At 37.0% G+C, this 27,892-nt stretch overlaps 3 protein-coding genes across 4 annotated transcripts in view; 2 read left to right on the top strand and 1 right to left on the bottom strand.

The window, feature by feature from the left end:
- Positions 1 to 27,892, top strand: part of LOC306869079 (uncharacterized protein) — a 409,393-nt gene that overhangs the window by 358,093 nt on the left and 23,408 nt on the right. The gene's annotated exons all lie outside the window — the stretch shown is intronic.
- LOC306868961 (coiled-coil-helix-coiled-coil-helix domain-containing protein 5-like) lies at positions 1,456 to 4,636 on the bottom strand. Of its 2 annotated transcripts, none has more exons than XM_079415457.1 (4): positions 3,170 to 3,252; positions 2,704 to 2,844; positions 1,981 to 2,132; positions 1,456 to 1,890 (listed from the first exon to the last, which is right to left on the bottom strand). In XM_079415457.1, coding segments are annotated over exons 1-4 (321 nt in total). In that variant the 5' UTR covers positions 3,172 to 3,252; the 3' UTR covers positions 1,456 to 1,864. The 2 variants fall into 2 exon arrangements, with proteins under 2 accessions (XP_079271583.1, XP_079271584.1); XM_079415458.1 differs by lacking the exon at positions 3,170 to 3,252 and adding an exon at positions 4,323 to 4,636 and having other exon boundaries at positions 1,458 to 1,890.
- Positions 4,242 to 27,471, top strand: LOC306868960 (endoplasmic reticulum transmembrane helix translocase-like). Its single transcript, XM_079415456.1, has 25 exons — positions 4,242 to 4,691; positions 4,890 to 4,979; positions 5,440 to 5,703; positions 5,909 to 6,064; positions 6,742 to 6,811; positions 7,963 to 8,069; positions 8,154 to 8,283; positions 8,400 to 8,455; positions 8,629 to 8,755; positions 9,773 to 9,910; positions 10,019 to 10,139; positions 10,511 to 10,668; positions 12,954 to 13,129; positions 13,648 to 13,758; positions 13,844 to 13,969; positions 16,682 to 16,790; positions 17,723 to 17,916; positions 18,015 to 18,111; positions 20,534 to 20,715; positions 21,017 to 21,131; positions 21,216 to 21,412; positions 24,515 to 24,657; positions 25,397 to 25,508; positions 26,550 to 26,693; positions 26,947 to 27,471. Exons 1-25 carry the CDS (start codon positions 4,386 to 4,388, stop codon positions 27,055 to 27,057), a joined length of 3,540 nt encoding a protein of 1,179 aa, XP_079271582.1. The 5' UTR covers positions 4,242 to 4,385; the 3' UTR covers positions 27,058 to 27,471.

Raw genomic sequence — 27,892 nt, 5'->3', positions numbered from 1 at the left:
TAGCCTTACAGTTACAGGGTTGATAATAAATATGACATCTATCTCTTCAGTACTGACAAGGAAAATAGCAAAAAGTATTAAAAATACCCCCTAAATGTTACAGGACGTGTACACTTGGCAGCGTGTTGCTAATTGTGCTTTATTGTAATATACTAAATGTGTTGGTCACATGACTGTTGTTGTAATTAGCTCTATTGTTATACGTGTAGCTATTTACTTCACTTCTTTTAACTCAATATGTTCTTGTTGGCTATTTTTAATGGCAACAATAGCATTGGAATATTTATGTTGCAGCATGAGACACTGTATAAGTGAAATGTATTATTTATATTGAACAATGTACAGCAGATTTACACGAACACCATCTGCTTATGAAAACCTTCAAAATCCTGACAAACTGAAATGTAGTTTTTAGTACACTGGACATTGCTGGTAAATCAACTGCTCACATTTTCATAAAGCATTTTGTGATACTGGACTGTTTCATTTAAAGTGGTGTGATATTTCTTTAAAGGACTGCGGTGATGACAGCTGTTGAATGGTACATCTTTCTGTTTCTTTTAGTGTGATCACTTTCAGTGAATGTGTTTTTTGTGTAGTGTTCTCGGTTTTCCAATATAACTCGTCATTTGAAACACTGATGCTTGGCTGTGTGATTTATGGCTCGTATGCTCTGATAAGTATGCAATTCTGTAAAACAGTTACATTTTGCTCCACTTTTGATAAATGGACCAAATGAAAGGTCTGTTTAGTTCGGTGGTCAAAGGTTCAAAAGCCGTATCCTCCCTCCCGTTAACCAGCGGGCAAAGCAGCCCTAATCTACTGCCTCCCTACAGGCTTTTGTTCCTGGACGCAGGGAACCGGTGGAAATGTGAGGGGGAGATATTACATGCCTGCATTCTTTGGTTTAATATTATACAGTGACGCCAAGGTAAGGAGAAAAACATCCAAACAATGACTAACAGGAAACAAGAAAAAGCTGTTATAAATGACATAAACCTGCGTACTGAACCTAGATTTCAACAAGCATCCTGAATACATATTAACTAAAAATAAACACATTACAGTTAATTATGTTTCCATTGCATTGAAGGGAATTAATATAGATCTAAAAATAGTGTTTCAGTGACGTAAAGCTTTTTTTTTTTTAAATGTAAAGAATTAAGACAAATAGATTCTCTTGCAACAATCAAATATGGTAATCTAAAATTAATTATATAATTTATTTTTTTTCCTATCTAATAATATTCATTTTCATTTGCTATTAGTATTATATAGATATTAGTAAAAATAATATTTTGAATGCATAATTTCATATCTCTCATTATGAGTCCACCGCAGGTAGATTCGAGCAGAATAATTTCATATTGGTTTATGAAAAAAACATTTTTAGATTTATGGATTCATGAAAAGGAACAAGGCAGCAGCACAGAATCCAATACAGGCGGAAAAATTCTAGCAAAACATTTTTTATTTTACAAATTGCATCGTGTAAAAAGTGCAGAGTGCATCTGAATTTAATCGTTTAATGATTTTTGGTAAAATAAGATTCTAAATCTTCAAAAGGGCAGATCATTTAGAGATAAAAACACAAATGCATATTTTATTGCAACTTCATGTTTTAATATCATGGAAGCTTTTTAAAAATCTCATAAATAGTGTGAAATGTTCCATTAACAAAATAAAACATCACATTGAATATTTTGAAAAAAAGGTATGCAAAAGACTGAGGTCTGTTTCTGTTTTTTTGTGTGTGTTGCAGTTCTTGAAAGATAAACTTTTCCACAGCCTTTTTCTTCCCAGTACTGAGTATAAAACACCTGTGTTATTGTCCTCATTATCCAGAACAGTGACAAAAAAACAGCTATGTGGGCTGCGGTGCAGCATTTGCTGTTGGAAGAAAGTGTTATAAATATTTTAATTCATTGTACTTACTTAGTCATACATTCAGGTATAATTATAGAAACACAGACTGCTTACCTATTCCTGAAAGGTCGACGGTCTCAACACAGGCAAGGAAGCGTGTGAGGTGGGGTTGACACGCTTCAGCAGAGCTCTGGTTCTCCTGCAGACAGCGCTCAAACACTGCAAACTCGCCAGCACAGTCGCTTCGGATCTTCCTTATCACAGGACTGCATTGAGATGGAAGAAAAACATCTTAAATACAGTGCTAACTATTTTATCTGGCAAAATAATCCATCCTCGTCCCTGCATACCAATATTTATTCAGCTACAGGAAAATTGCACTGTGGGCTTTTAGAAAATAAACTAATATTTCAGAACCAGCATTTCTTGTATAACATGCACAATTAAACACATACATATCTTAAATTTAATTATAATAAATTAAATATAATATTTCAACTTTTTGGAAAATAAAAGCAATGACTAAATACAGCTCGATGGGTGATTAATTATCTTGATTTGATGTCTAAAGCAAAATAAAGAAACTAAACACTAAATTTGATTAGGGTTTTGAATATGTTGTAACTAATTATTATTTTTGTTTTATAATGGTCGTCACAGATCTAAATCTGAGTCAATAAAGGCACGGCAAAACAACAGTTTTAATGTGTTGAAGAAACATTTAGATCAATTTGTGATGTAAATAAGAACAAACAACTTTGCATGGCAAAGAGTAAGCACAATATCGTGTTCTCACACAAATGCATTTGCATTATCTGTTGTTAAATATGGACATACTGTGATGAAGTGCACTGTGCCACCCTCAGCTTCAGGTCTACACACTTCTCTTGCCATGATGCTGGATGGGAGACAACACATGCACCATATTCCTCCAGCTCCTTCTGGCAGTATTTGGTCGTGATGGCCATTGCTGCTTCCCTGTTATAATACAGTTTAACATGCATTTAATTAGCCTACATGCAAACTACAATGCATTCTATCTAGTATTCTAGAAGGAATACTAATATGAGGGACAGCAAACCATTTTAAAATCAGTTCATCAAATAGAGTTTTAAGGCCATTTTTTTACACAATACATATTTTAGTTCCTACAATACACTGATCATTTTAGCTAATAGAGTTGAAACAAAGATTGGCTCGCTATCAGACTGCTGCCGTCGTATTACAGAGTAAGAACGATAAGTGTAATACACAAGATGTAAAACAAGTCTTTAACACACTGCTGTCAGTCAGAACTACTTACATGTTGACCACCTTTGATTTCACTCGTTTCTCGTGAAGGTTACTATCACATCACGCACATGTGCAAAGGGAACGTCCGCGCTCTCGCTGGAGGAATTCGATTGGTCAATATTTACGCTTGCGCTGATCTTATTGGTAGCGTAGACTAATGGGCGTGGCTTCGAAGTCGTATTTTATTTTATTTATTTTATTTTTTTTCCCGTATTTTTTAGTTAACCAGCGGTACTTATGTGCTACTTTGTTTATTAATTAATTTACTTTATTATTCTTTTTAATGTAAAATAAACAGCAATACGGGTTAAAAGATACTAGAAACATACATTAAAAGAGCAACGTGATATATTCATACAAGAGGAAAGCAGCTTATCTGTGCCGTCAGAGGTATCTTTAAGACTGGTTTCAAAAACCCTGTCACTCTTATTATTTTTAGTGTAATGTAGAACATAAGAACTGGAAGTGAGTGTTTCCATTTAAAACAGGGGAAATGGCACCTATTAACGTATGTCACTATATTGATTTTCATGGTCAAAAATGACCATTAAAGGAAATGAATGGGAAATATGAAACAATACGATTTTGTGGGGTACAATCAACAAATCAAGATGAAATAATCTTTGATAATGTTATATATATATATATATATATATATATATATATATATATATATATATATACACACACACATTCAAAAGTGTTACATGATCTAGTAGCCCTTTTGCCTTATACAAATGAGACTCTGGACCACAAAACCAGTCTAAGACACACAGGTATATTTGTAGCAATAGCCAAAAATACATCGTATGGCTCAAAATGATAGATTTTTCTCCTATGCCAAAAATCATTAGAATATTAAGTAAAGATCATGTTCCATGAAGATATTTTGTAATAAAATAATAAATAATAAAAAAATAATGCAATATATGTCTTTTCTTTTAGTATGCCATGGCATTTGATTTGACTTTTTTTTAATAATATCATTTCCATATTCAATTTTCTGTCAATCCGAAAAATCTCCTTGCGGAGATGGACGTGTACCGGATATTGCGTCACCGGCATACGTGGTTGCGTATGCGGAAGCTGTCGTTTGTGTCTGAAATTTTTGAGGAATCTGTAGAGGGGGCAGACAACCGGCCGGTGTGAAGCTGCCTTTTTACCTTCAGCGCCTGCAAGGAGGAGGTGGAGAGTAGGAGGGTCGACGGAGGAAGGCACGCTCTAGAATGGACGAAGCTAAAAAAGAGGGAAACATGTCTGCGGACGGTAGGACGCAGACGCGCGCGCCGAGCGATGATCTGGTGAGATCCGTGTCTCTCCACAGCCGCAGGCCACGCGTTCTGCACGGCACGGTGTTCCCGTTCCTCCTCCTCTACCCGGGCTGCATATACGCGTGGTTAGGGGTTTACGGAGTTGCGGAGTACGTTGAGGCCGGCCTGCTCGCGCTCGCCGCTCTCGGGATCGCGCACGTCCTGACAGTGCTCTCTGGCTACTGGTCCGTGCACGCGCACTGCTGGCTCACCTGCTCCAAGGTGATAAAAACATGTGTGCAATACACACACCGAATATAAATGTTATTTTCAATAATCAGTACGTTTGAATGATCATTTTTATTGGCCTTGGTTTGACTGCACTTATAGGAATAAGTCACTCATCCAACCATATGTTTGGGACATCTCATCATTTTGCACAGTAAGCTGACTGTAATAATGCAATTATATTTTCAACAGGAGTCTGATCCAGCCAAAGCCTCCTTTGCAAAAGTTATACCAACACCCAACAATGGTTCAGCTGAATTAGTGCCTCTTCTGAGAGATCAGGTGAGATCTTAATTTTTCCTGGTGTTAGCAAGTACTACTAAAGACCCCAAGTTTCATATTATTGAAATACAAATGTAAAAAAAACAAATCAAAACATAAGATCATCAGAGAATTAAATAAAATAAGTAATGCAATAATAATATGATTCAATAACAGCTGTTTTAGTATTCAGATCTCATTATATTTAATGTGATATGATGCTTTGTAGGGTCTCAAATGTTATTATACAGGTGTCAGTCAAACAGTTTCAAAAACTAAAATTGTTAGGCATGGAAATATTTATTTATTTTTTAATGAAAGATTTTCCTGGATTTAGCTCAAATATCCTTATTTGGAAATCATGAATAATTGGAAAAGCCATGATTATTCCTTGGTCAAAGGTGTGGAAACCCTCATTTCAGGTTATAACAAATGAAAAATGTATATGTAAAGTCTCTTTGTTTTTGTTTTTTTTGTGCAGGATGAGGATGGAGCGGAAATCCTGTCCTTTGAGTTCCAGAAGATCAGTTATGTGTACGACAACAAGGAGAAGAAATGCTTTCTGCCGGTGGCGTTTCCGATCAACTTTCCCATGAGTCATTTCCAAAACTGGAGAGGCTATCAGGAGGAGGATCAGTTACGGGCTGCAGAGAAGCGCTATAGCACCAACCGTGCAGAGATGGTGGTGCCGGACTTCCTGGAGCTCTTCAAGGAGAGAGCCACAGCACCCTTCTTTGTCTTCCAGGTTCGTCTGTAGAGCATGTGGTTTGATTATAAATTCATGAGTGTACTAGAAATGCATCATCGTCTAATGGCGGTGGTTCTCAAACCCGGTCCCGAAGGCTTTTTACCAATGAAAACAGCATTGAATATACATCCTGGGCCCAGGACTGTGAAACACCAGCCTGTGAGTATGGTATGATGAACTGTATGTTTTTGTCTACCTGCAGGTGTTTTGTGTGGGTCTGTGGTGTTTGGATGAGTACTGGTACTACAGCGTCTTTACGCTCTTCATGCTTGTGGCGTTTGAAGCATCTCTGGTGCAGCAGCAGATGAGGAACATGTCAGAAATTCGCAGAATGGGGAACAAACCTTACATGATCCAGGTAACTGCAGTAACGTTCTGCTTCCAGCTGCAGTTTTGGTTGAGCTGTAATTATATATTCGTCTGCTAACACTTATTGAAATGTTCTTTATAAAGCACATATTGCTGGTTCTGTCTTCTGATTGGTCAGTACAGTGTATATCATCCACAATATAGTATCATAAAGGAACAGCTACAATAACCTTCTGTTATTGTTTGCTTGTCAGGGACTATATATGTGACCCTGCCGCCCTGGACCACAAAACCAGTCATAAGCGTCAGTTTTTCAAAATTGAGATTTATACATAATCTGAAATAATCTTTTCATTGATGTATTGTTTGTTAGGATATGGCAATATTTGGCTGAGATACAACTATTTGAACATCTGGAATCTGAGGGTGCAAAAAAAAATCTAAATATTGAGAAAATCGCCTTTAAAGTTGTCCAAATGTTCTTGGCAATGCATATTACTAATCAAAAAATAAGTTTTGATATATTTACAGTAGGAAATTTTGGCCTACAAAATATCTTCATGGAACATGATATTTACTTGACTTTACTTTAGTAATAATAGGCTGATCTTGCCATGACTGTCTTCAAGATTTGGCACATCCTATCTTACTTTATTGATTAGTTAATAAACAGTGATTTACAATAAGAGTAAGATGTATAATTTGGGCTCTCTTCATCTGTAACAGGTCTATCGGAACAGAAAATGGAGGCCTGTATCCAGTGATGAGCTAGTTCCTGGAGACATTGTCTCAGTTGGTAAGTTTCATGGAATCTGTATATATTATAATGGTGTACAGTCGAGCTGCACGATAAGTTCGATTCAGACTCTCATGCAATCACATTTTAAAGGACAACGATTTGCCCGTATCTATTAAGCCTTTGAAAATGTCTTTCCGGAACATTCAAATCTGCGTTTGCGCTGCCACTGACACAGAGAGAGTAGACGGTTAGAATGTATAGGTAATCAGAAACAGCTGTACAAACAGTCTTTTCAACTACACAGTATTATTTCTGTCTTACAGTCATTCATTCATTTTATCACAGAAATACTGAGATGAAAGTTTATAGTTCAGATACAAACATTGATGTCTATGGTAGTGATCACAATAGAGCAAATCCCCTTTTGATAGTAACTGTCTGGCGCTTCAAATAATGTTGATTGCTTTGAAGAGTGTCTCAAAAAATTAATTTGTTGTTGAATCATTCATTCAAGAGATTCGTTCAGTAATGAACACGTTTAAATAGACAATAATATTTATCCAGAATCGTGCAGCTCCAGTGTACTGTGGCCCAGAAGTATTTGTACTTCTGCGACGCGCTTAAAATATCTGCATATCTTTGCATGTTTATTTAAAAACAGATAGCATACTCACATTTTAAGTGAATTGTTTTATAAATTTTACTTCTATATTTTAAATGATTTCTGTTTTCAAAAATGCTTTTCTTTTGAACTTTCTATTCATCAAAAATGTATCCCAGTTTTTATAAAAAATATTAAGCAGCACAACTTTTTCAACATTAATAATAATGAGAAATGTTTCTTGAGCAGGAAATCAGCATATAAGAGTGATTTCTGAAGGATCGTGTGACACTGAAGTCTGGAGTAATGATGCTGAAAATTCTACTTTGTCATCACAGAAATAAATTACATTTTAAAATATTTTCAACTAGAAAACAGAAAACATATATTAATATTTTACAATATTACTATTTTTACTGTATTTTTGAGCGAATGAGCATAAGAGACTTCTTTCAAAAACATACCAACCCCAAACTAGTCAAAGTGAAGATCTACGACCTGTTGTTACTACACTAGTACTGACTCATCGAACATCCAGTAAAAATGGAAATGTAAATCTAATGTTTACGAGTATGTGAATGGACATCTGTTTCTCATGTCATTGCAGGACGTTCTCCTCAGGATAACCTGGTTCCCTGTGATGTGCTATTACTGAGAGGCCGCTGCATTGTGGATGAGGCCATGCTCACGGGAGAGTCTGTGCCTCAGATGAAGGTGCGTCTGGCTGCTCTCGTCACAGAATCAGAAGCCAAATTCAATAAAATCTGCTCTTTCTGATTTGCTATGCTGTGTCTTTAGGAGCCTGTAGAGGACCTGGACCCTGACAGGATCCTGGACCTGCAGACAGACTCCCGTCTTCACATCATCTCTGGAGGCACCAAAGTGGTTCAGCACAGCCCGCCTCTCCGAGCCAGTGCAGGCCTGAAACGTTAGTACTCACAGCTGTGATTGGTCCTCAAGAACCTTCAGCTCTAATGCCCAGTATAAAGGTCCCTTTAAAATTTGTATATGTAGTTATATGTATCTTTTTCTGTTTTTTCACAGCTGTAGACAATGGCTGTGTTGCGTATGTTTTGCGGACGGGGTTCTACACTTCTCAGGTGAGGTGCTTGATCAAGTGACATGTTTTTGAAAGACATTTGTTAGGACAATTTGCAATTATTTATTTGGAGGTCAGTGAAATATCGACAGGAGGCAATTCAGAGAAGAATGATGAAAAATGAGTTACAACACATGTGTGAGATGTCTAAAACTTTGTTGTTGTTGTTTTTAGGGCAAATTATTAAGAACAATTCTGTTTGGTGTGAAGAGGGTAACGGCCAACAACCTGGAGACGTTTATCTTCATCCTTTTCCTGTTGGTTTTTGCCATCGCAGCAGCTGCGTATGTTTGGGTCGAAGGTGAGCCACATTCATCTTATATTTCTTATACCTTATATATATATATATATATATGTGACCCTGGACTTAAGTCGCTGGGGTATATTAGTAGCAATAGCCAAAAATACATTGTATGGGTCAAAATGATCAATTTTTCTTTTATGCCAAAAATCATTTGGATATTAAGTAAAGATCATGTTCCATGAAGATATTTTGTAAATTTCTTACCGTAAATATATCAAAACTTTTTTTATTGATTAGTAATATGCATAGCTAAGAACTTAATTTGGACAATTTTAAAGGCGATTTTCTCAATATTTTGATTTCAAATATCAAATAGTTGTATCTCGGCCAAATATTGTCTGATCGTAACAAACCATACATCAATGAAAAGCTTATTTATTCAGCTTTCAGATGATGTATAAATCTAAATTTCGATAAATTGACACTTAAGACTGGTTTTGTGGTCCAGGGTCACATCTTGTGTAAACTGCTTCTTGAAGGTGACTAGTCCATTTTGAAAATGTTGTTTTGCACATTTCTGTTTTGCGGTAACACATTTATTGTTTTCTATTGTCTAATATTTTAAAATGTAATTTATTCCTGTGATGATAAAGCTGATTTTTCATTCCTCCAGTATTCAGCTTCACATAATCCTTCTGAAATCATTCTAATATGCTGATTTTATTATTTTCAATGATTATCATCATTATTATCGATGAAAATAGCTTAATATTTTTTTTTTTGGGAAACTGTAATACATTTGAATTAGAAACCTTTTTTAACTAACCTTTTGTACTGTCACTTTTGATGTATTTAATTCATCCTTGCAGAATACAAGTATTCATTAAAAAAATATATTGTACTTACCTTAAAACCTTTGATTGGTAGCATATGTTTTATTTGTGCATACATGTATGCAATTGCTCGCATATCAACAGCATATTATATCAGTTTTAACTGTGTTATCCTTGATCCTAGAGGAGCATTACATATTATGTTTCAGCTGTCTCATACTTCACTCTCCATGCCTTTCAGGGACGAAGGACCCGAGCAGAAACAAGTATAAGCTGTTTCTGGAGTGCACTCTGATCCTCACATCAGTAGTGCCTCCTGAATTACCCATAGAGCTCTCACTGGCTGTTAACACATCTCTCATAGCCCTGGCCAAACTATGTGAGTGACTGCACTGGATTCAACATAGTAGTAGTAACCTTATCTCACTATCCTCTCCCCTTCTCTCACTTTTCCTCTCACTTATTCTCTCATATTCTTCTCTTACAGATGTGTTTTGCACAGAACCTTTCAGAATCCCCTTCGCTGGGAAAGTGGAGATTTGCTGTTTCGACAAGACTGGCACCCTGACAAGCGACAGCCTAGTAGTTCGAGGTGTCGCAGGACTCCGGTAAAGCCTGAACATCTTGCGAAATCAAGATCATTAAAAATGGTCTTCCTTCTTCATTGCTTGCGATCACAGACGTGGATCACGTGTTTCCACAGTTATTACCTATTACAACATACATATTACCTTGGCATTAAACTACAGAAAAATAGCTTGACATCTTTCTCTCTTTTGACCAACGTAATCAATCTCTCTATATTTTCTCCTCATTCAAAAAGTCTTAGAAACACTATTGTGGTTTTTTATTTTGCTATTGGATCAAATTGGGCCACAAAAAGTATGTTTGATGTAGTTTCTGTTCACCATTATTGAAGTTTATTCAATTATGATGAAAAGCATATCCATTGTCTCTCTTCTGTTCATGTTTTCCTTAGAGATGGGAAACAAGTGACGCCAGTGTCAGATATTCCAGTGGATACTCATCGGGTGGTGGCTACGTGTCATTCGCTGGTCACACTAGATGATGGACAGCTGGTGGGCGATCCGCTGGAGAAGGCCATGTTGACCGCCGCAGACTGGACGCTCACTAAAGGTCTGATTCGCTACATATAATTGTTACATTTAGGGCTGCATTATAATGATTATATAATGATTTTGCTCAAAATTTATAATCACGATATTGTCATTTGAGAATTTGTTTACATTTAGTTAGAATTATTACACTTTCAAAGAACGTCAAAAGAACATCAAATCGTATGCTTGGGTTAATCTACATCATCTAGTTTCCTGATTTATTATATTTAGCATATCATATAAATAAACACATTCTCTACATTATGAAAACTGGTAAAGCAAGAAGCTTCTCTCACAACCTAAACCTGTGAACTTTTTAGTATGAACTATTCCTAATTAGGTTAATGTTTTTCTATTAAAACAATAACAAAAATAGTTTTTTTGCAGAGGTTGCATAAGTGCATCTATTCAGCAACCACAATCGCAAACAGTACCGTCAAGCTGTGTTTATTCCAGATCATCACTGAGAAGGTTTGATGGCACTAAGTAGCTTTCGTTTGAGCAGAATATGCCAGTGGGGATTGCTAAGCTCCAACATTCATGTTCGCTCTCTTTTCAGCGAAGAAAGTGTCTTCTCATAGTTACCAGATTGGGGAGATTAAGTAAAACACTGGACGAAAAAATGTATCAATTAATAAAAAAAAATTTAAAAGCTCAAATTTAAGCTCTTGACATCTGGCAACCCAATACATGAAAGCTTGTGGAGCCTTGTTACCAATACAAGATAATGCAAATGTTAAATGGGAAAAAATTAACGGAAATGGGGGGGAAAAAGCATTTTCAGGATAAGTAACCAGTAAGCAAATATCACAGACAATTTGTAGAGGGAAGCAGTAACTTATCTTGCATCCCTAGTCACTACAATTTAGTACATTTTCATGTTCTGTTTTATTTGTCAGTAAAATATTGAACAATTTATTTTTAACTGTGAAAAGGTTTTAATCATTTTGAGTAATTGACAGAACATGTAGTAGATACTAGGGTCGTGTATCACCAGCAAAGTCACGATACGATACGTATCACGATACAGGACTGCACGGAATTTCACCTCAGAATAATTGAGTAAAACAGCTGTTTATTAAACACTGCATACTCTAGGGCCATTGCTAACTATAGGCAGAGCAGGTTGACCTCTGCATTATGAAGGGCCTCCATAACTTTACCACAGTACAATATACGTAGTGACATATGTTTCATGTTTACATTGGGCACTCCCTCCCCACCAAGTACAATATTCTGATTGCTTGCATCTTGTTTTTAAACCCATATATAATAATGTACTCGTTCTTGCTGGTAGGTTATCATTGCACAAATTAAAGCACTCTCTACATTTAAAAAATAAAAATAAAAATTAGAAGTGTTCTAAACTAATGCGCTGTCTTCACTGTATCTAATAACGCACACACACGCTCAGTCACTCACACAGATCACATTGCGCGTGTGCGCACAGACATTGAGCAACACAATTTTAGCACTGCTCCGCGTTTTTATCAATAAAATAGCTTAATCGCTCAATAGCTACATTATCTTTTTCAACAAGGAGCTGGTAACATCAGTTTCTAAAGGAATTAAAGCCACAGCTTCACTGTTAATACGATGGTTATTCATGCATGGCCTACACAGCATCTCTCTCTCTCTCTCTCTATCTCTCTCTCTCTCTCTCTCTCTCTCTCTCTCTCTCTCTCTCTCTCTCTCGCTCTCGCTCTCGCTCTCTCTCATAACTCAACACTTGATGAATTACAATTACGTACACATGGTTGCCAGGTTGACAAAGATAAGTAACATACTTAGCACATATTTCGAGATATAACGGAGGTCGGAGCCAGCTCCAAATGGGTGGGACTTGTTAATATGCTTTAAACCAAACCCAACCCTAAACCAACCCTCCCTCTTGGAGGTCTCCCAACCTACTTGCGGCATAAGTCCCTCGCACTTGGAGGTCTCCGGGCTGCAGCGATCCATACTTGGATATTTCTGTATTGCGCAAATGGGAAGCTCTGCTTCGGTGATTACGTCTCTTTATATCAGGCAACACCGTTGTGTTCCTCTGCGGCCAGATTAAACATTGTTGAAGCCTATTTTTTTAGAAAGCTTGCACTTTTCTACTCCGTTTTAAATGGTGTTCTTGTATTCAAATTAAGCAACGTCCACTGCTGCACACGTGCCACAATATCGATACAGGGCCAGCAGTATCGATACTCGTGTTGTCAAATCTCTGTGACGATACATCGTCGTATCGCACACAGCACTAGTAGGTACACTTGAATTTTTGATGTGTGACACGGTTTCTGTCGCTTTATTTAGATGAGAAGGTGTTTTCTCGCAGTATAAAGACTCCGGGGCTGAAGATCCATCAGAGGTTTCATTTCGCTAGTGCTCTGAAGAGGATGTCAGTACTGGCGTCATATGAGCGGATGGGCTCCACTGAGCTCTGCTATATCTCAACCGTTAAAGGGGCACCAGAGACCCTGAAGGACATGGTGAGCATCTCTTTTGATCTTTAGGTACATGTCTTGGTACACTACTGATGTCTTGGTACACTGTTAGTTCTGTATTTTACTGCAGATCTGTGCCTGCTCTGGCAAACACTGAATGATGACACTGCTAACATGCACATTTTTTAGTTCTGCTCCCTCACACACTTTAGTCACTTTTGAGAGCAGTTTGAGAATATTGTTGGTTTCACCATCTCAGAACAGTTGATTCATAGTAAATGAACTAAGCTGCTCTGAGAAACACCGTATCATAATCATTTCTTATTATTATCACAATGAGCATTTAATTGTTTTTCAGTCTTAGCGATTTTGAAATTGCTCTAAGCCATATCACAATATCGGTTTTATTTCAATATATCATGTACCCCTAATTGCTTTGTTTGATTGGCTGTGATTTTTGCTTTTAGTGAAGACCAAAAAAATTGTTATCATAACTTAATTGTTGCTGCCATTTTGACCTGAATATGTGAGATTTTATTTTGTGCATTATAACTGTTTTTCAGTTCTTTGAGTGTCCGGCCAGCTATGATGAGGTGCACAGAGAAATGTCACGTGAGGGAGCCAGAGTTCTTGCACTGGGATACAAAGAGATGGGCCACCTGAGCCATCAGCAGGTATTCAGCAGCGATCACTGAATGAAATGCTGAACATCACATTTACACCTGCTCTGCTGTTTATCACAGTCTGTTGTGTGTGCAGGTGAGGGAGGTGAGTCGTGACATGCTGGAGTGTGACCTACGCTTTGCTGGGTTCATGGTCGTGTCCTGTCCTCTCAAGACTGACAGCAAAACAGTTATCAGAGAGATACAAGAGGCTTCACATCATGTGAGTGTATTAACTCCATATGTAGGAATGTAACAATTCACTCAACTGACGATTCGATTCACGATTTTGATTTCACAATTTGATTTTCTCACGATTTTTAACAAAATGAGGACATTGAAGACATTTATATGTGAAATTGAAATATAACAAAACTACATTTAAATTTTAAAACAAACCCCAAATCACATAAGCAAGTTACACAAATAAAAGAAATCTCTTCATATAAACAAACTAAGGTTTTGTCTGTGCTCTTTCCATTTAAAAAGGGGTCATATGATGCTATTTTACAGATCATTATTTTGTGTGTTTGGTGTTACAGAATATATTGACATGCTTTAATGTTCAAAAAACACATTTATTTTTCAAATACTGTACATTATTTTAGGTTCTCTATGCCCCGCCTCTTTCAAACGCATCGTTTTCTACAAAGCCCCTCCTTCCGACAAGCGCAATCTGCTCTGATTGGCCAACTGACCCAGTGCATTGTGATTGGCCGAACACCACAAGCACACGTCAAGTTTACCATCAGTTCAAGCCCGAAAGTGGAACAGAGTCGCGTGGCAGACACAGTGATGATGCTCTTATGTATTTGCAGTAATCAAGCCGCGCTTAAGACGATTTCTGACGGGCTGTTCACTCCGCTGTGATGTGACCCTGTTCCCCTCTCACACACACACGACGCATTATGCACAAAACTCCGCATTTGAACAGTCAATAGCACTTAAACTAATAGCAAAACATACTTACAGTCGTGATTCAGAAGTGCCAGATTGTCATAGCAAAGTCGGAATTTACCCCCTTTTTTTTTTTTTTTTTTTTTTTTTAGAAATAGCCTTGCTCACAGTCAGTCTTGTACTCTACTAGGTTCACGAAACTGTCGTCCACAAATTTGAACATTTTGGTTGTGCTGTTGTGGTGTAAACAAATCTTAATCAATGATTTCTAATTGCATCTACTTTGGGAAGCCCAAATAAAGTGCTTTTGCTTTCGCCTAGAAACACACAGTGTCTCCCTGACATGACTTCATCAACACTACTGCAGTTACTGAAACCACGCCTTCTTTCTTTGCGTCAACATTTGAGCGGCATTACGCAAATATTTCCACATCGTGACGTAGACATGTGGGGGCGTGTTTGAATGAGCCATTTTAGCCCGGTCTGGATCAGCCTTCTCATTTAGATAGAATAAATCCTTTTGTGGGAGATTTTGAGCTTTGTAACTTTGCAGATCGTATACATGCACAAACAGCTACATAACACACTAAAGGAAAACAAGAAATCGCATCATATGGCCCGTTAAAATGAGAGGCAACCACTGCATTTTAATCATCATCCAAACAAAGATGCAGCGTACATGCAGCCTGAGCAGTTTTTAATCTAAATTACACTGTATAATTTCAAAATTTTAAGCAAAAACAGAATGGTCTGACTTTAGTTTTGTGCAACTATACTGCATAAAACATCTGCATGAAATGGCAGACGAGCTGATTGAGACGCAGGTTCACTCTCTGCCAGCAGGTGGCGCTAATGAACAGCAATGATACAGTGTTTCCTGGGTTACCGCTGTAAATAAAGCAGAGCTGCATATGCACTCTGCTTTAATATGCATCGTTCACAGGCAAGATGAAAAGAAAATACCACTTAAACTTTTCTAAAGACAGTCAGTTCCCCTCAGAGACACGTTCATATGAACTCCTACTGCAGTTGTATCGCTACTCCAATTGTAAAGTTGTTTGGCATCTCAACAATTTGAATCGATTTTCAACCAGCTCGTGGTTAATCGTTACATCCCTATCCATATGTTAACATGTATTTAGTTAACAGTTAATATGTCTGTACTATCGCCATAGTATTAACAATTGTGCATTGTTAGAAATCATTTTTAAAAGGTATGAACAAGTGGGTGTTTGTCTTGGAGTTTGGAAGCATCACTAATTTGCACTTATTTATGCCTTTGACATTTGTATCATGAGTCGTAATGAAAAATTTTTTTTGGAAAGATTTATACAAATTAGGGCAAAATTAAAGGTATTGAAATGGTTTAATAAATTAAAAGTGCTGGTTTTGTATATTTTATATATTAAAATGAGTTCATGGTTATGTCCACTAGTGAATTATATGTATATAATTTATAAATATTTATTATGTAAACTAATTCTAAATAATGTATTTTTGAATATATACATAAAAATGTATAAATGTTGGATTATATATATTTTATTTATATGTACACAACCATTCAAAAGTTTGGTATCAGTAATATTTTTGGTTTTAAAAAGAAATTAATAATTTTATTCAGTAAGGCACATTAAATTGACCATAATGTTACAAAATATTTATCAGTATTTCAAAATATTTCAAATAAATGCCTTTCTTTTGAACTTTACATTCAAAGTCTTTCAGGGTTTCCACAAAAAAAGCCATTTTAAACATTAATAGTAAGTGTTTCTTTACCACCAAATCCGCATGTTTCCTGAATGATCATGATTCATATTAATAAAAATAAAAAAATTCAGAATCGGATTAAGTTGAGCCAAACTTGTCTGTCACATGATAATTCATTATTTCAGTCTCAATTTTGATTAAATGTTGCCTTGCCAGAACATTTATTATAGTTTAAAGTTTTATTATATTTTATTTTAGGTTATTTAAATTGTGTATTAAGGAGTTCATTTCCATCATTTCTAACATTTGTCAGACTCTCTGTCCACAGGTTGTAATGATCACAGGTGACAACCCTCTAACAGCGTGTCATGTGGCCAGGGAGCTGCATTTCATCCAGAAGGAGCACACGCTTATACTGCAGCAAAGCCCCAATCAAGGTGTGTGACATCCCTGACAATACTGCTCTAAAAGAACATATTTTAAAGGGGTGGGTTGATTGCAAATTCACTTTTTTTAACATTAGTTAGTGGGTAATGTTGCTGTTTGAGCATAAACAATATCTGCAAAGTTGTGGTGCTGAGAGATATCGTCTTTTAAAAGTCTGGCAGTTTAATGCCTACAAAAACAGCTCGTAGGGACTACAACGAGCTACTTCCTGGGTCCGTTACGTCACGAACCTAGATAAACCCCGCCCTCTGGAACATGTAACGAAGGGGGCGAGGTCATGTTGTGGTGCTTTAGAGAAGAGGAAGAGAAAACTATGGGTGCATGTAAAAATCTATTCATATATGAATCGCGATTCTGTCTTCTAACAATTCTAATGGATTCACAAGTTTCAAAATCATATGTTTTAAAGCAGCGGTTCTTAATACTGTCCTCGCATCCCCATGCTCCGCATCTCTCTCTCATTCAGATCGTCAGATCAGCTCCAACAAACTGTTCTAATCATACACTTATTTTCACATAGCAATGAGAAGCGCTATACATGGACGCGCGTGCGTTCTGTATTATTCTGTGCGCGTACTGTATTAAGACTTTAATTAGGATAAAATATTAAAAGCTAACAGAAGCAGTAGTACTTACAAATAACAGCGTATCTAAAAGTATGAACAAACAGTAAACACAAAAATATACCATTAAGAGAAAAAGCCTTTGAACAGAATTTACTCAAAAGAATGAATCATTTGCGAATGGGCATCGCTCATTGCCCAAAGAAAAGTAGACGACGCATTTGGAATAAATTGAAGCATTTTTAACTTGTATTGCATTAAGATAAAGTAACGAGAGGAGCGTTGCCCACAGTAACGAAGTAAAAGTCAACCACCCCTTTAAATCAGTGTCTCACTGAATCGCCTCTATTTTTTTGCAGCTGAATGGCAGTGGGTGTCCATAGACGGCAGTGTGTCCCTCTCTCTACCTACTTCCTCAGTCTCAGATTTGGTCAGGCGGTACGACCTCTGTGTGACAGGAGAGGGATTGACCAGGTTGACCTATGAACCCAGTTTACTCAACGCCCTGCTTCCTCATGTGCAAGTCTTTGCTCGTGTCAGCCCTAAACAGAAGGTCAGCTTTACAAGTTTGAGAAACCTTTGCTTATAATTGAATTATCTGTATTCATGTTGTTCAGCATTGTTAACTTGTTGATTTCACTGTCTATGCAGGAGTTTGTCATAACTAGTCTGAAAGGACTGGGTTTCGTTACGCTGATGTGTGGAGATGGCACAAATGATGTTGGTGCACTCAAACATGCCCACATAGGTGAGTAATTAAACATTCTGGACTTTGTCAGCAGAATGTCAAAGATGGTAAATTGGGCCTGCACTTGGTCTTGTTTAAAGCAACGGAAAAGTAAGACACTTATTAATGAACTCTTACGCCTGTTTCACACCGCAAGCGTGAGCGGCGCAGAAGCGATGCGTATGCAGAGCAGGAGAACCGCGGCTTGTACTGCAATACAGACGAGTATCGTCATTTCTGTCATATTTTCTAGCGTTCTCCTCCGACACTGTGTGCCATGTGCTTTGATGTATGATATGGCCAGCATACTCTGATGCGACCGTGTGTCCCCTCTGTCCCACACACATATGTAAATAACATATATGATATATAGGTAGTTTACACGATAAACTTGAGCCAAGTTTTCAAGATGTGTATATGAAAAAATTGCCTACCCTGTCAGGAAAAATTATGTCTGACCCTTCTCACATTTTGTATGAGGAATATTAATTTTTGCCATCTAACAGAAGGCTTCGAGTTGCATATGCTAGATTGAATTGGCTATGTTACGTAAATCTTTTGTGTATCAGTCTGTAAAATTAATAAATCAGAATTGGGGGTTCAAATAGGCCTCTGGACTCTGGAAAATAGAAAGGACTCGCTATTCTAATGCACTGTAGCCGTGTGTTTATCTATATGCTGTTGTTTTTTGTATTAAGGTGCGTCTGTTGTATTGTTTAGTAATTATCGATGTGAATTGATGCGAAACACACGCTGTGAGATCCAAGACAAATTTTGGAAAGAATTCCAACAATAAAGTGTAATTGGATTGAATAATTGAATTGAAAAAGTAATATTAAAGCTAACAAATGCCTCTAGTTTTATTAATTTAACAGACCTTTGAAGTCTAGGCAAAAACTCATGGAAGTGATGTATTTTCGTGCATTTTATTTTTTTATATGGTGATTGTGAAACACGAAACACATATCTTACATGATTTTATGGTGAAATTTGTTATTTTTAATGTTAAATCGGGTCAATTTTGATCAAGAACAATGCACTGTGACTTTAGTTCAGCGTAAAAATAGACTCGGCGCTGCTCCTGCTCCTGCTCCCGGTGTGAATGCACTCATTTGTTAAAATGCACGCCAAAAAAAAAACTGCGCCGCTCACGCTTGTGGTGTGAAACGGACGTTAGTGTGCAGCCAATTCTTTAAAAATCTGGAACATTTTTACTTTGTACTTTTTTATTTTTTACATACTGTAGGAGTACAATTATTTGTATAACCCTGAAGGGACACATTTTCAATTTATAATTATTTGTAGTGTGCTTTACACTGTAAATTTTGTTCTAGAACAGCATTTCTTTTATATTTCGAGTGAACTTTGACAGCTCCTCAATCAATCAGTAAAAACTAAATGTGTCCATAGATTAGACTTTAATAATTAGTGAAGGTAATTATGATTCAAATGAAAATAATTACATTTCAGGATTCCTGAAATTTTAAGTTCTTTGGGCATCCCCCTCTTTAACCATTTTTAACCAATTTTTCCAGTCGTTTGGGATTCTTTGGCATAAAAATTTAAATAAACATGAAACTCACAACACTATCATACTTTTTATTTTTTATTTAACACATACTTATTACATTTCAAACTTGCACCTAGCATACCTGTACATACTGAATTGTCTATTTTGTATATTGTGTTTGTGCTATTTTGCATATTGTCCATTTTGTATATGTATACATGATTTTTTTTTTATTATCTGTGTCCTGTCCTGCCACTGTCATTCTGTCGCACTGTGGAGCTACTGTCACTAAAACAAATTCCTCGTATGTGCAAACATACCTGGCAATAAAGCTAATTCTAATTCTGATAAATATATGTATATTTATTATAAAAATACCTGTGGCATTTTAAGGTTTTATTAAATTAAATAACTTATTCAGCTCTAAAATGTGGGAACTTTGCTTCTTTAAAGACAGTTTTTGAGGGGGTGAAAAGAGAAATATCTTGTATTAGCTTATTTTAAATCATTTGGTGTCATCTTTAGAAGTTTGCTGAGGCCCCCTAGTGGGCTCCATCCTCTTGGTTGAGAACCACTGCTCTAAACACAAATAGGAGTGCATTAACTGTGCTCTTTTTATAAATTAAAAAACATTTTCATCATCAATTGACAGTATGTTACAGATTGCCTTGAATTGGATTTGGAATATAATCTATAAAGGCTACCCTATAAAGTCTACTGTATCATATTTGATAAGCAAAATATACCTCTAAATTATCAGAATGATCAAGACTTTGTTGAAAAACAAATTGTATGCAAAGGACCAATAAACTCCAACTTCAAAAAAAAAAAAAAAAAGAAGAGTTTTCAGACTATTATTTCATGTGTCAGGTTTAACAGAGTTGATAAACAGTAGATGTACTCATACCATAACACGTCTTTTGTGTTTACCAGGTGTGGCGTTGTTAGCTAACGCCCCAGAGCACATGCCTGAGAAAAAGAAGAGAAGCAAAGACAAAGAGTACTCCTCTGGAGAGCCCAGACCCTCAGTCTCGAATTCAGGGGTCAAACTCAGCTCCCGTGCAGCCAGACAGAGAATGATGGCCCAGAGAGAGGAGCAGCTCGCCGCACAGAAGGTAAGCAGCTCAAGTCTGATTGTGGTTTGCATTTTGAATGTCAGTATTTAACCATTTCACCCAAAAATGAAAATTCAGTCATCATTTACTCACCCTCATGTCGTTCCAAACCTGTATGAGTTTCTTTCTTGAACACAAAAGAAGATATTTTGAAGAATGTTGGTAACCAAACAGTTGACTGTAGCCATTGACTTCCATAATATGGAAAAAAATACAAACTTGGGTGAACCTTGCCTATTATGCTTGTACTATTTACTCCAAAATATGCAACAATATGTTGCATTAATGACTTGTGTCATAGGAGAGGATCAGTCAGGTGCTGCGAGAGCTAGAGGAGGATCAGAATCAGGTGGTTAAACTGGGCGACGCCTCCATTGCTGCTCCATTCACCTCTAAACTGTCCTCCATACAGTGCAGTAAGTAACACATGTTTTAGATCACCTTGCGCTCTCATTTAGTCCTACGTACGGTTGGCCTAACATTATCCCATCTGTTTTCAGTTTGTCACGTGATTAAACAGGGGCGCTGCACTCTGGTGACCACCCTGCAGATGTTTAAGATCCTGGCGCTGAATGCTCTGGTTCTGGCTTACAGTCAGTCTGTGCTTTACCTGGAGGGGGTCAAATTCAGCGACTTTCAGGCGACTCTTCAGGGCCTGCTGCTAGCCGGCTGCTTTCTCTTCATCTCAAGGTCAAAGGTGAGACTGTAATGTTTTGTCAAGCTGCTTGTCGTTTGTTATGGACCAAGATTCACTGACTGTGAACGGTTTCACTGGTTCAGCTCTTTCCTGGCTCATTTCCTATATCTGTAACTAGGGATGCACCGATACCACTTTTTTCAGTACTCGTCCGATACCGATACTTTCATTTTTGGTACTTGCCGATTCCGAGTACCGATACCGATATTTTTATTGTATTTTTACATTTTTTAAATATTGGGTAAAGAAAACAAATGAGTATGTAAAATGTTAGTTGATTAACTTCATTTATCAAATAGATACTGTCAAACCAAAATTTATTCAGACACCTTCAACATTTCTCACATTTTATTCGCTATAGTTTAGAAAATGCTAATAAAATATTACAAGAACTCCAAGTTAAACTGTGTCAGAACAAATTTAGCTTGATAATACCTTTCTATCAATCAATCAAAATTATTCAGACAGCTGTTGGTATGACAATATTTACACAACTATCAATACTTTGTCGGGCCACCCTTAGCCTTAATGGCAGCCTGTAGTCTCCTGGGCATGCTGTCAACCAGCTTCATGAAAGCCTGAATTTCAATTTTTTCCATTACTTGGTCTGATTAATTTTTGGTCTCACTTTTGTATCAATTTTACTGGTAGTCCACTGTATGAAGAATTTTTGTGTATAATTTGTCACAGTTTACTTTATTTTGCTATCCTCCGTTACTTAAATTAACTATAGTGTCCTGCACCCACTAGTAAGAAAAAATAAAAAATAAAAATTATATCTGGTCTCTGAATAATTTTTGGTTTGACTGTATATCCTTCGGTTATTTTTCACACTTAATTATGCCCATTAAAATGTAATTTACAATTTTTTGTTACTTTCACTGTTAATTCTTTATTTATTTATTTATTTATTTATTTGCTCTATGGTACATCATCTTAAATAGCATTAGAGCTGCTCCATTGCAGCGGCTCAGTGCTGTAACCACGCTTTTTGCTGTAATTATGCAGGGAACCACTCGTTATAAATCAATCATTTTCAGATATAGAATTATTATTTTTTTTTTCATCTGAAACATTTAGATTTCAAAGCCATATAATTGCAGAAACACGCATGAAGCAAGGAAAACACGCACAGCGTGCGCCCTTATGTGTACCGGAGCAGATGAAAGGGACAAGTACAGAACAGCCTATAGCGCATTTCACACAGGCTGATAGTTTTACTCGTGTTCAATGCTTAAGGTTAAAAATAAATTATGTTTAAAGTGAATGAATGCCCCTATATGTTGTCATATATTTACGATTTAGTTTTAATTCAAATGATGCGTGCTGAGCGAACATCAATAAAGATCACACCACAGAAGTGCGCGCGCGCTCTCTCTATCTCTCTCTCTCCCTACTGTTAAGTAACTTGTGCATTGTTTTACTTACTCGTTTTTGACATTTCCGACCGAAGTACAAACTTTCCAGTGATATCTGTGAGAAAGGGATATTCACTCGACAAGCTCGCGCATCTGCGCCGCCGCGCGCTGGATCCACTCAGCGTGTTTTGCTTATCAGCTTGCTCACATCAGCTATACAGGCATTAATACTGAATGTTTAACATTATATTCATTGCATGTACATTTTTAGACATCTTTAATCTCTAATAACTACATTCTGCTGTCTGTTTTTCTGTTGTTGGTGTTTCTTTGTCTGAATATGGCACTGATCACATGCGTGGTATCGGCGTTTAGTATCGGGGCATTTTAACGAATACGAGTACATGAGCTCAGTATCGACCCGATACCAGTATCGGTATCGGTGCATCCCTATCTGTAACAAAGTATTTTGTCACTACACAAAGGTGTAAATCCGCCACTGATCCACTGACACAGGGTGTTCCTCAAGGTTCAGTTCTCAGCCCTCTACTGTTCATCATTTATACATATCCGCTTGGTAACATCATACACATGCATGGATTTCAATTTCATTCCTTTGCAGATGATATCCAAATTTACCTTACCACCAGCTCTGTGAGGCCATCCATACCTGACTCACTCACTTCTTGTATCAGGGATATCAAACATTGGATGTCCCTGAATTTCCTTGAACTAAATAAGGACTAAACTGAAATATTGATGATTGGCTCTGCTACTTCAGTAAAAATGATGGACCTGTCCTTTGACATTGATGGGATTTGTGTTGCACCTTCCTCATTTGTCCATTATCTTGGCGTTTTATTTGACTCAACTTTATCTTTTGACTCTCATATTTCCACTGTTGTTAAAAACTGCTTCTTCCACCTCCGTAATATTGCACATCTTCGGTCTTCTCTTATATATGTTTAGTAAATTTTTTAATTAATGTAAAAACTAAAATGAATTATAAAACTGAACGTTATCTTTTAATTGTGTTCAGCACATAGACTGTAACATTCAGCATGGTGGGCCGCATTTGGATTCGTGACGGGCTGCGGGTTGAGAACCACTGCTCTGGCTGATTGTGAAATTTTAATTCATGCAATCACATCACGTCTAGATTATTGCAGTTCTTTATTTGCAGGCCTTTGCAAAAAAATGTATTGCAAGATTACAGTATGTTCAAAATTCTGCAGCAAGAGTCCTCACCTCCACCAGACTTTCTGCTCACATTACTCCTTTACTTGTTGATCTTCACTGGTTACTGGCATCACATATTCACTTAAAGTTACTGCTTCTAAAATTTAAGGCACTAAATGGTTTTACACCACCATATCTGGCTGATCTACTCCACCCATACTGCCCTGCCCGGTCTCTTAGATCTTCTGAACTTGGCCTTTTGTCCATCCCTTGCTTTCGGTTGTCTGCTGTGGAAGGTCATTTAAATTCAATGCTCCTAAATTATGGAACTCATTACCCGTTACTATCCATACCATCACATCTTTGTCTGCTTTCAAGAGTCAGTTAAAAACATATCTGTTTAATATGCACTTTGGATAATGGCTATATGTTGTATATGTGTTTATATTTTATTTGTGTCTATATCGCTTGTGTGGATGTACAAAACTACTTCTATGTAAAGCAACCTTGAACTGCGGAAAGGCGCTATATAAATAAAGTTCTATGCCTGTTTTTTTCGCCTCAGCCGTTGAAGTCTCTTTCCAAAGAGCGGCCTTTACCGAACATCTTCAACCTGTACACTGTCCTCACAGTGCTGCTGCAGTTTGCAGTTCACTTCTGCAGTCTGGTGTACCTGTACAGAGGGGCACAGAGCAGAAGCCCACCCAGGTATGAATGGAAATACGATACTTATCACATGAATGGGCAGAGTGGGATTTCCCAGTATCTTTACAAAAGAATTCTGCCATAAATCTCAGAAAATTCTGGTAACACTTGCATTTATTTGATCAAAAATACTGTAAAAACAGTAAATAGTAAATATTTTTTGCGTAATATTGTTTGTTGGTTAAAATAGATGTTTTCTATTTGAATATATTTTAAAATGTAATTTACTCTTCAATTGGAAATCTGAATTTTCAGCATCATTACTCCAGTCTTCTGTCTCACAATAATCCTTCAGAAATCATTCTAATATGCTGACTGGCTGCTTTAGAAACATTTATTATTATCATCAATGTTAAAAACAGCTGCTTAATATTTTTGTGGAAACCATTTATTTGAAATATAAATGTTTTGCAACATTATAGATGTTTACTGTGATTTTCAATCAGTTAAATGTGCCCTTGATGAATAAAAGTATTCATTTATTTCCAAAAGCAGTCTTACTGTCTGTAAACTTTGGCCAATGGCACATGTTGTCAGATATCATCAACTGTCTTTTAAAATGTACTTAGGTTTGCTGTATATCACTTTTAGTGGGAACGACTCTTTAGGCTGTTCAGTCTGTACCAGACATTCCTTACATGTGATGTCATTGTTCACATTTGTGTTTGATTTTCATAACATTTGCAATCTGGCTTCATGTTTCACCTCTCTCTCTCTTATCCTTTTTTTCCCTCTCCTGCAGGGCAGAGCGGTTTGTGGACCTGTACAAAGAGTTTGAGCCCAGTCTCATTAACAGTACTGTATACATCATGTCCATGGCCATGCAAATGGCCACATTTGCCATTAATTATAAGGTACTTTAATTGTTAGTTTAAAATCAATCACATATAATGATGCTTTGTAATGTAATTATGCTTTGTGGCACTTAAAGGGTTACAAATTTACTTAAAAATGAAAATTACCCCATGATTTCCTCACCCTCAAGTCATCCTAGGTGTATTTGACTTTCTTCTTTCAGATGAATACAATCGGAGTTATATAAAAAAATGTCCTGGCTCTTTCCAAACTTTATAATGGCAATGAATGGGTGTCGAGAATTTGAAGCCCAAAAAAAGTGTATCCATCCATTTAAAAAAATACTCCTCACGGCTCTGGGGGGTTAATAAAGGTCTTCTGAAGTGAAGAAAAATATCCATATTTAAAACTTTATAAACCTTAATCTCTAGCTTCTATTTAACTGTTGTATGAGAGAGTGGTGTTCCAGCAGATGACGTATAGACGTAAGTGTAGCGTAAACTCAGGTGAGAATATGCTGGTCTTGCAAGAACCAAATTTTGTGTACAACCAGTCTCCTCTTCGCTTATATCGAAATCCTCTGACATTCTTTACAAATCCTCGTTTTGTACGTCTAATTCGTGACTGGTATTTTGTTTTGTTTTCATCACCACGTTCACGTAGGTCCTACAAAATCCGCTGGAACGCCTCTCTCTTAGTGAACGTGTGTACGACAGTTAGCAGAATCTAGAGATTACGGTTTATGAAGTCTTAAATATGGATATTTTTCTTACACAAATGCATGTCTTCACTTCAGACGGCCTTTATTAACCCCCCGCAGTCATGTGGAGCACTTTTTATGATGGATGGATGCAGTTTGTTGTGCTTCAAAATCTCGACCCCCATTCACGGCCATTTTAAAGCTTGGAAAGAGCCAGGACATTTTTTTTTAAATAACTCCAATTATATTCATCTGAAAGAAGAAAGTCATATACATCTAGGATGGCTGGAAGGTGATGAAATCATGGCGTAATTTTCATTTTTGGGTCAGCTATTCCTTTAATAATTTTAGTTGAGATTTGAGACCTGCGGCCTAAGATTCAACACACTGTTTTGTTCAGGGCCATCCTTTCATGGAGTCTCTCACTGAGAATCGGCCCTTGTTGTGGAGCATCGGTATATCAGGGCTCGCCATAGTAGGACTTCTGACGGGATCTTCACCTGAATTCAATGAGCAGTTCGCCTTAGTGGATATTCCAACTGAGGTATGAGTTCAGTACTCCACACTATTCACATGCTGGACTGTCTGTGGAAACGTGCTTGCATTTTAAGCATGCAGTAAAGGCTTGTTCACACCAAGAGCGATAGCTATTATTATATAACCCTTTTAGCATCCACACCAACAGACATTTTTTTTTGGTTTATTATAAGCACGTGCTGCAGTTTTGTTGTCTGTTGCTGACCTCTCATGTGTAGTTATTTATAACTAATATGTTTTTATATTCTTTCTCTTTGCAGTTTAAGTTAATAATAGCCCAGGTCCTAGTTTTGGATTTTGTCGCCGCCCTGTTGGTGGACAGACTTTTGCAGTTCCTGCTGGGGAAAGGAACCCTGAGGATGCCTAAATGAACTGTTATTGCCAACAGTCACCAAAGCAGCTGCTGCCCCGCGGGACCAGACTGTGAACGGGCTTTAAAGGAGCACGGTACTTGACTGGTGGCAAACTCTGCGAGATGCGAAAGGATGGGCGTGAAACTCAATACTGTACACACCCCAGTGTTTCCTTTTCCTCCTTGTCTCTGTCTTTGCTCTGTCTTAATACTTTAGCTTCATTTTCTTTCTACTGACATCTTTAACCACCCCCTCTGCTCTGAAGGCCAAGAAAACTACAGTATTGTGTTGAGGGTGAGAGTGTGTTTGAGTGCGGTTGAGGTACACGGCCGTGACAGGGGCGTTCTGAAGAAGTGTTTCTTTTTTTGTTTTGTTCTGATTTGTTTTCATCATTTTGTAAAAAGACAAATCTCAAAGACTTATAAATGACCAAAAAAAAAGCTGTCGTTGTGTTCTTTATTTCTATGCCTTTTACTTAAGACGTAAATTTTAGAGAACAGGCTAATTTTGTACTGCTTTGGAATAACAATATATTATATATAATATAATAATATTATATAAGCTTATACTTTCAGGAAACCAAGGTGAAAGTACATTATTTTACAATGGACACTTAAAGCTTTATATCACATGTAGGAATGCAAATAATGACATGATATACGATTGCACATCATGGTGTTATTAAATACTGTATGTCAATGGAATACCATTTCAGAAGGCATAAAGTGAAAACAGAGCCTGAAGATTTTCTCCAGATTAAAAATATATTTAAAAAAAAAGTTTAGGGAAAAGAGGGCTTTTACTTTCAGAAAAGGTTGACTGTCAAGTTTGAAGATCAAACTAAATATTGTTT

This window comes from Barbus barbus (assembly GCF_936440315.1).
Source record: "Barbus barbus genome assembly, chromosome: 4".
Classification (NCBI taxonomy): domain Eukaryota; kingdom Metazoa; phylum Chordata; class Actinopteri; order Cypriniformes; family Cyprinidae; genus Barbus; species Barbus barbus.
The sequence above is the reverse complement of the archived record's forward strand: the minus strand, read 5'-3'. Positions and strand labels throughout refer to the sequence as shown.

What these genes read in the sequence shown, in the direction of transcription:
- LOC306868961 (XM_079415457.1), bottom strand. An exon ending in GCACAGTGCACTTCATCACA is followed by an intron (nt 2,133 to 2,703) that starts GTATGTCCATAT and finishes ATCTCAATGCAG; the next exon opens with TCCTGTGATAAGGAAGATCC. An exon ending in CGTCGACCTTTCAGGAATAG is followed by an intron (nt 1,891 to 1,980) that starts GTAAGCAGTCTG and finishes TTCTTCCAACAG; the next exon opens with CAAATGCTGCACCGCAGCCC.
- LOC306868960 (XM_079415456.1), top strand. Translation starts at nt 4,386, where the DNA reads ATGGACGAAGCTAAAAAAGAGGGAAACATGTCTGCGGACGGTAGGACG. An exon ending in ACTCAAACATGCCCACATAG is followed by an intron (nt 18,112 to 20,533) that starts GTGAGTAATTAA and finishes TGTGTTTACCAG; the next exon opens with GTGTGGCGTTGTTAGCTAAC. An exon ending in TAGTGGATATTCCAACTGAG is followed by an intron (nt 26,694 to 26,946) that starts GTATGAGTTCAG and finishes TTCTCTTTGCAG; the next exon opens with TTTAAGTTAATAATAGCCCA.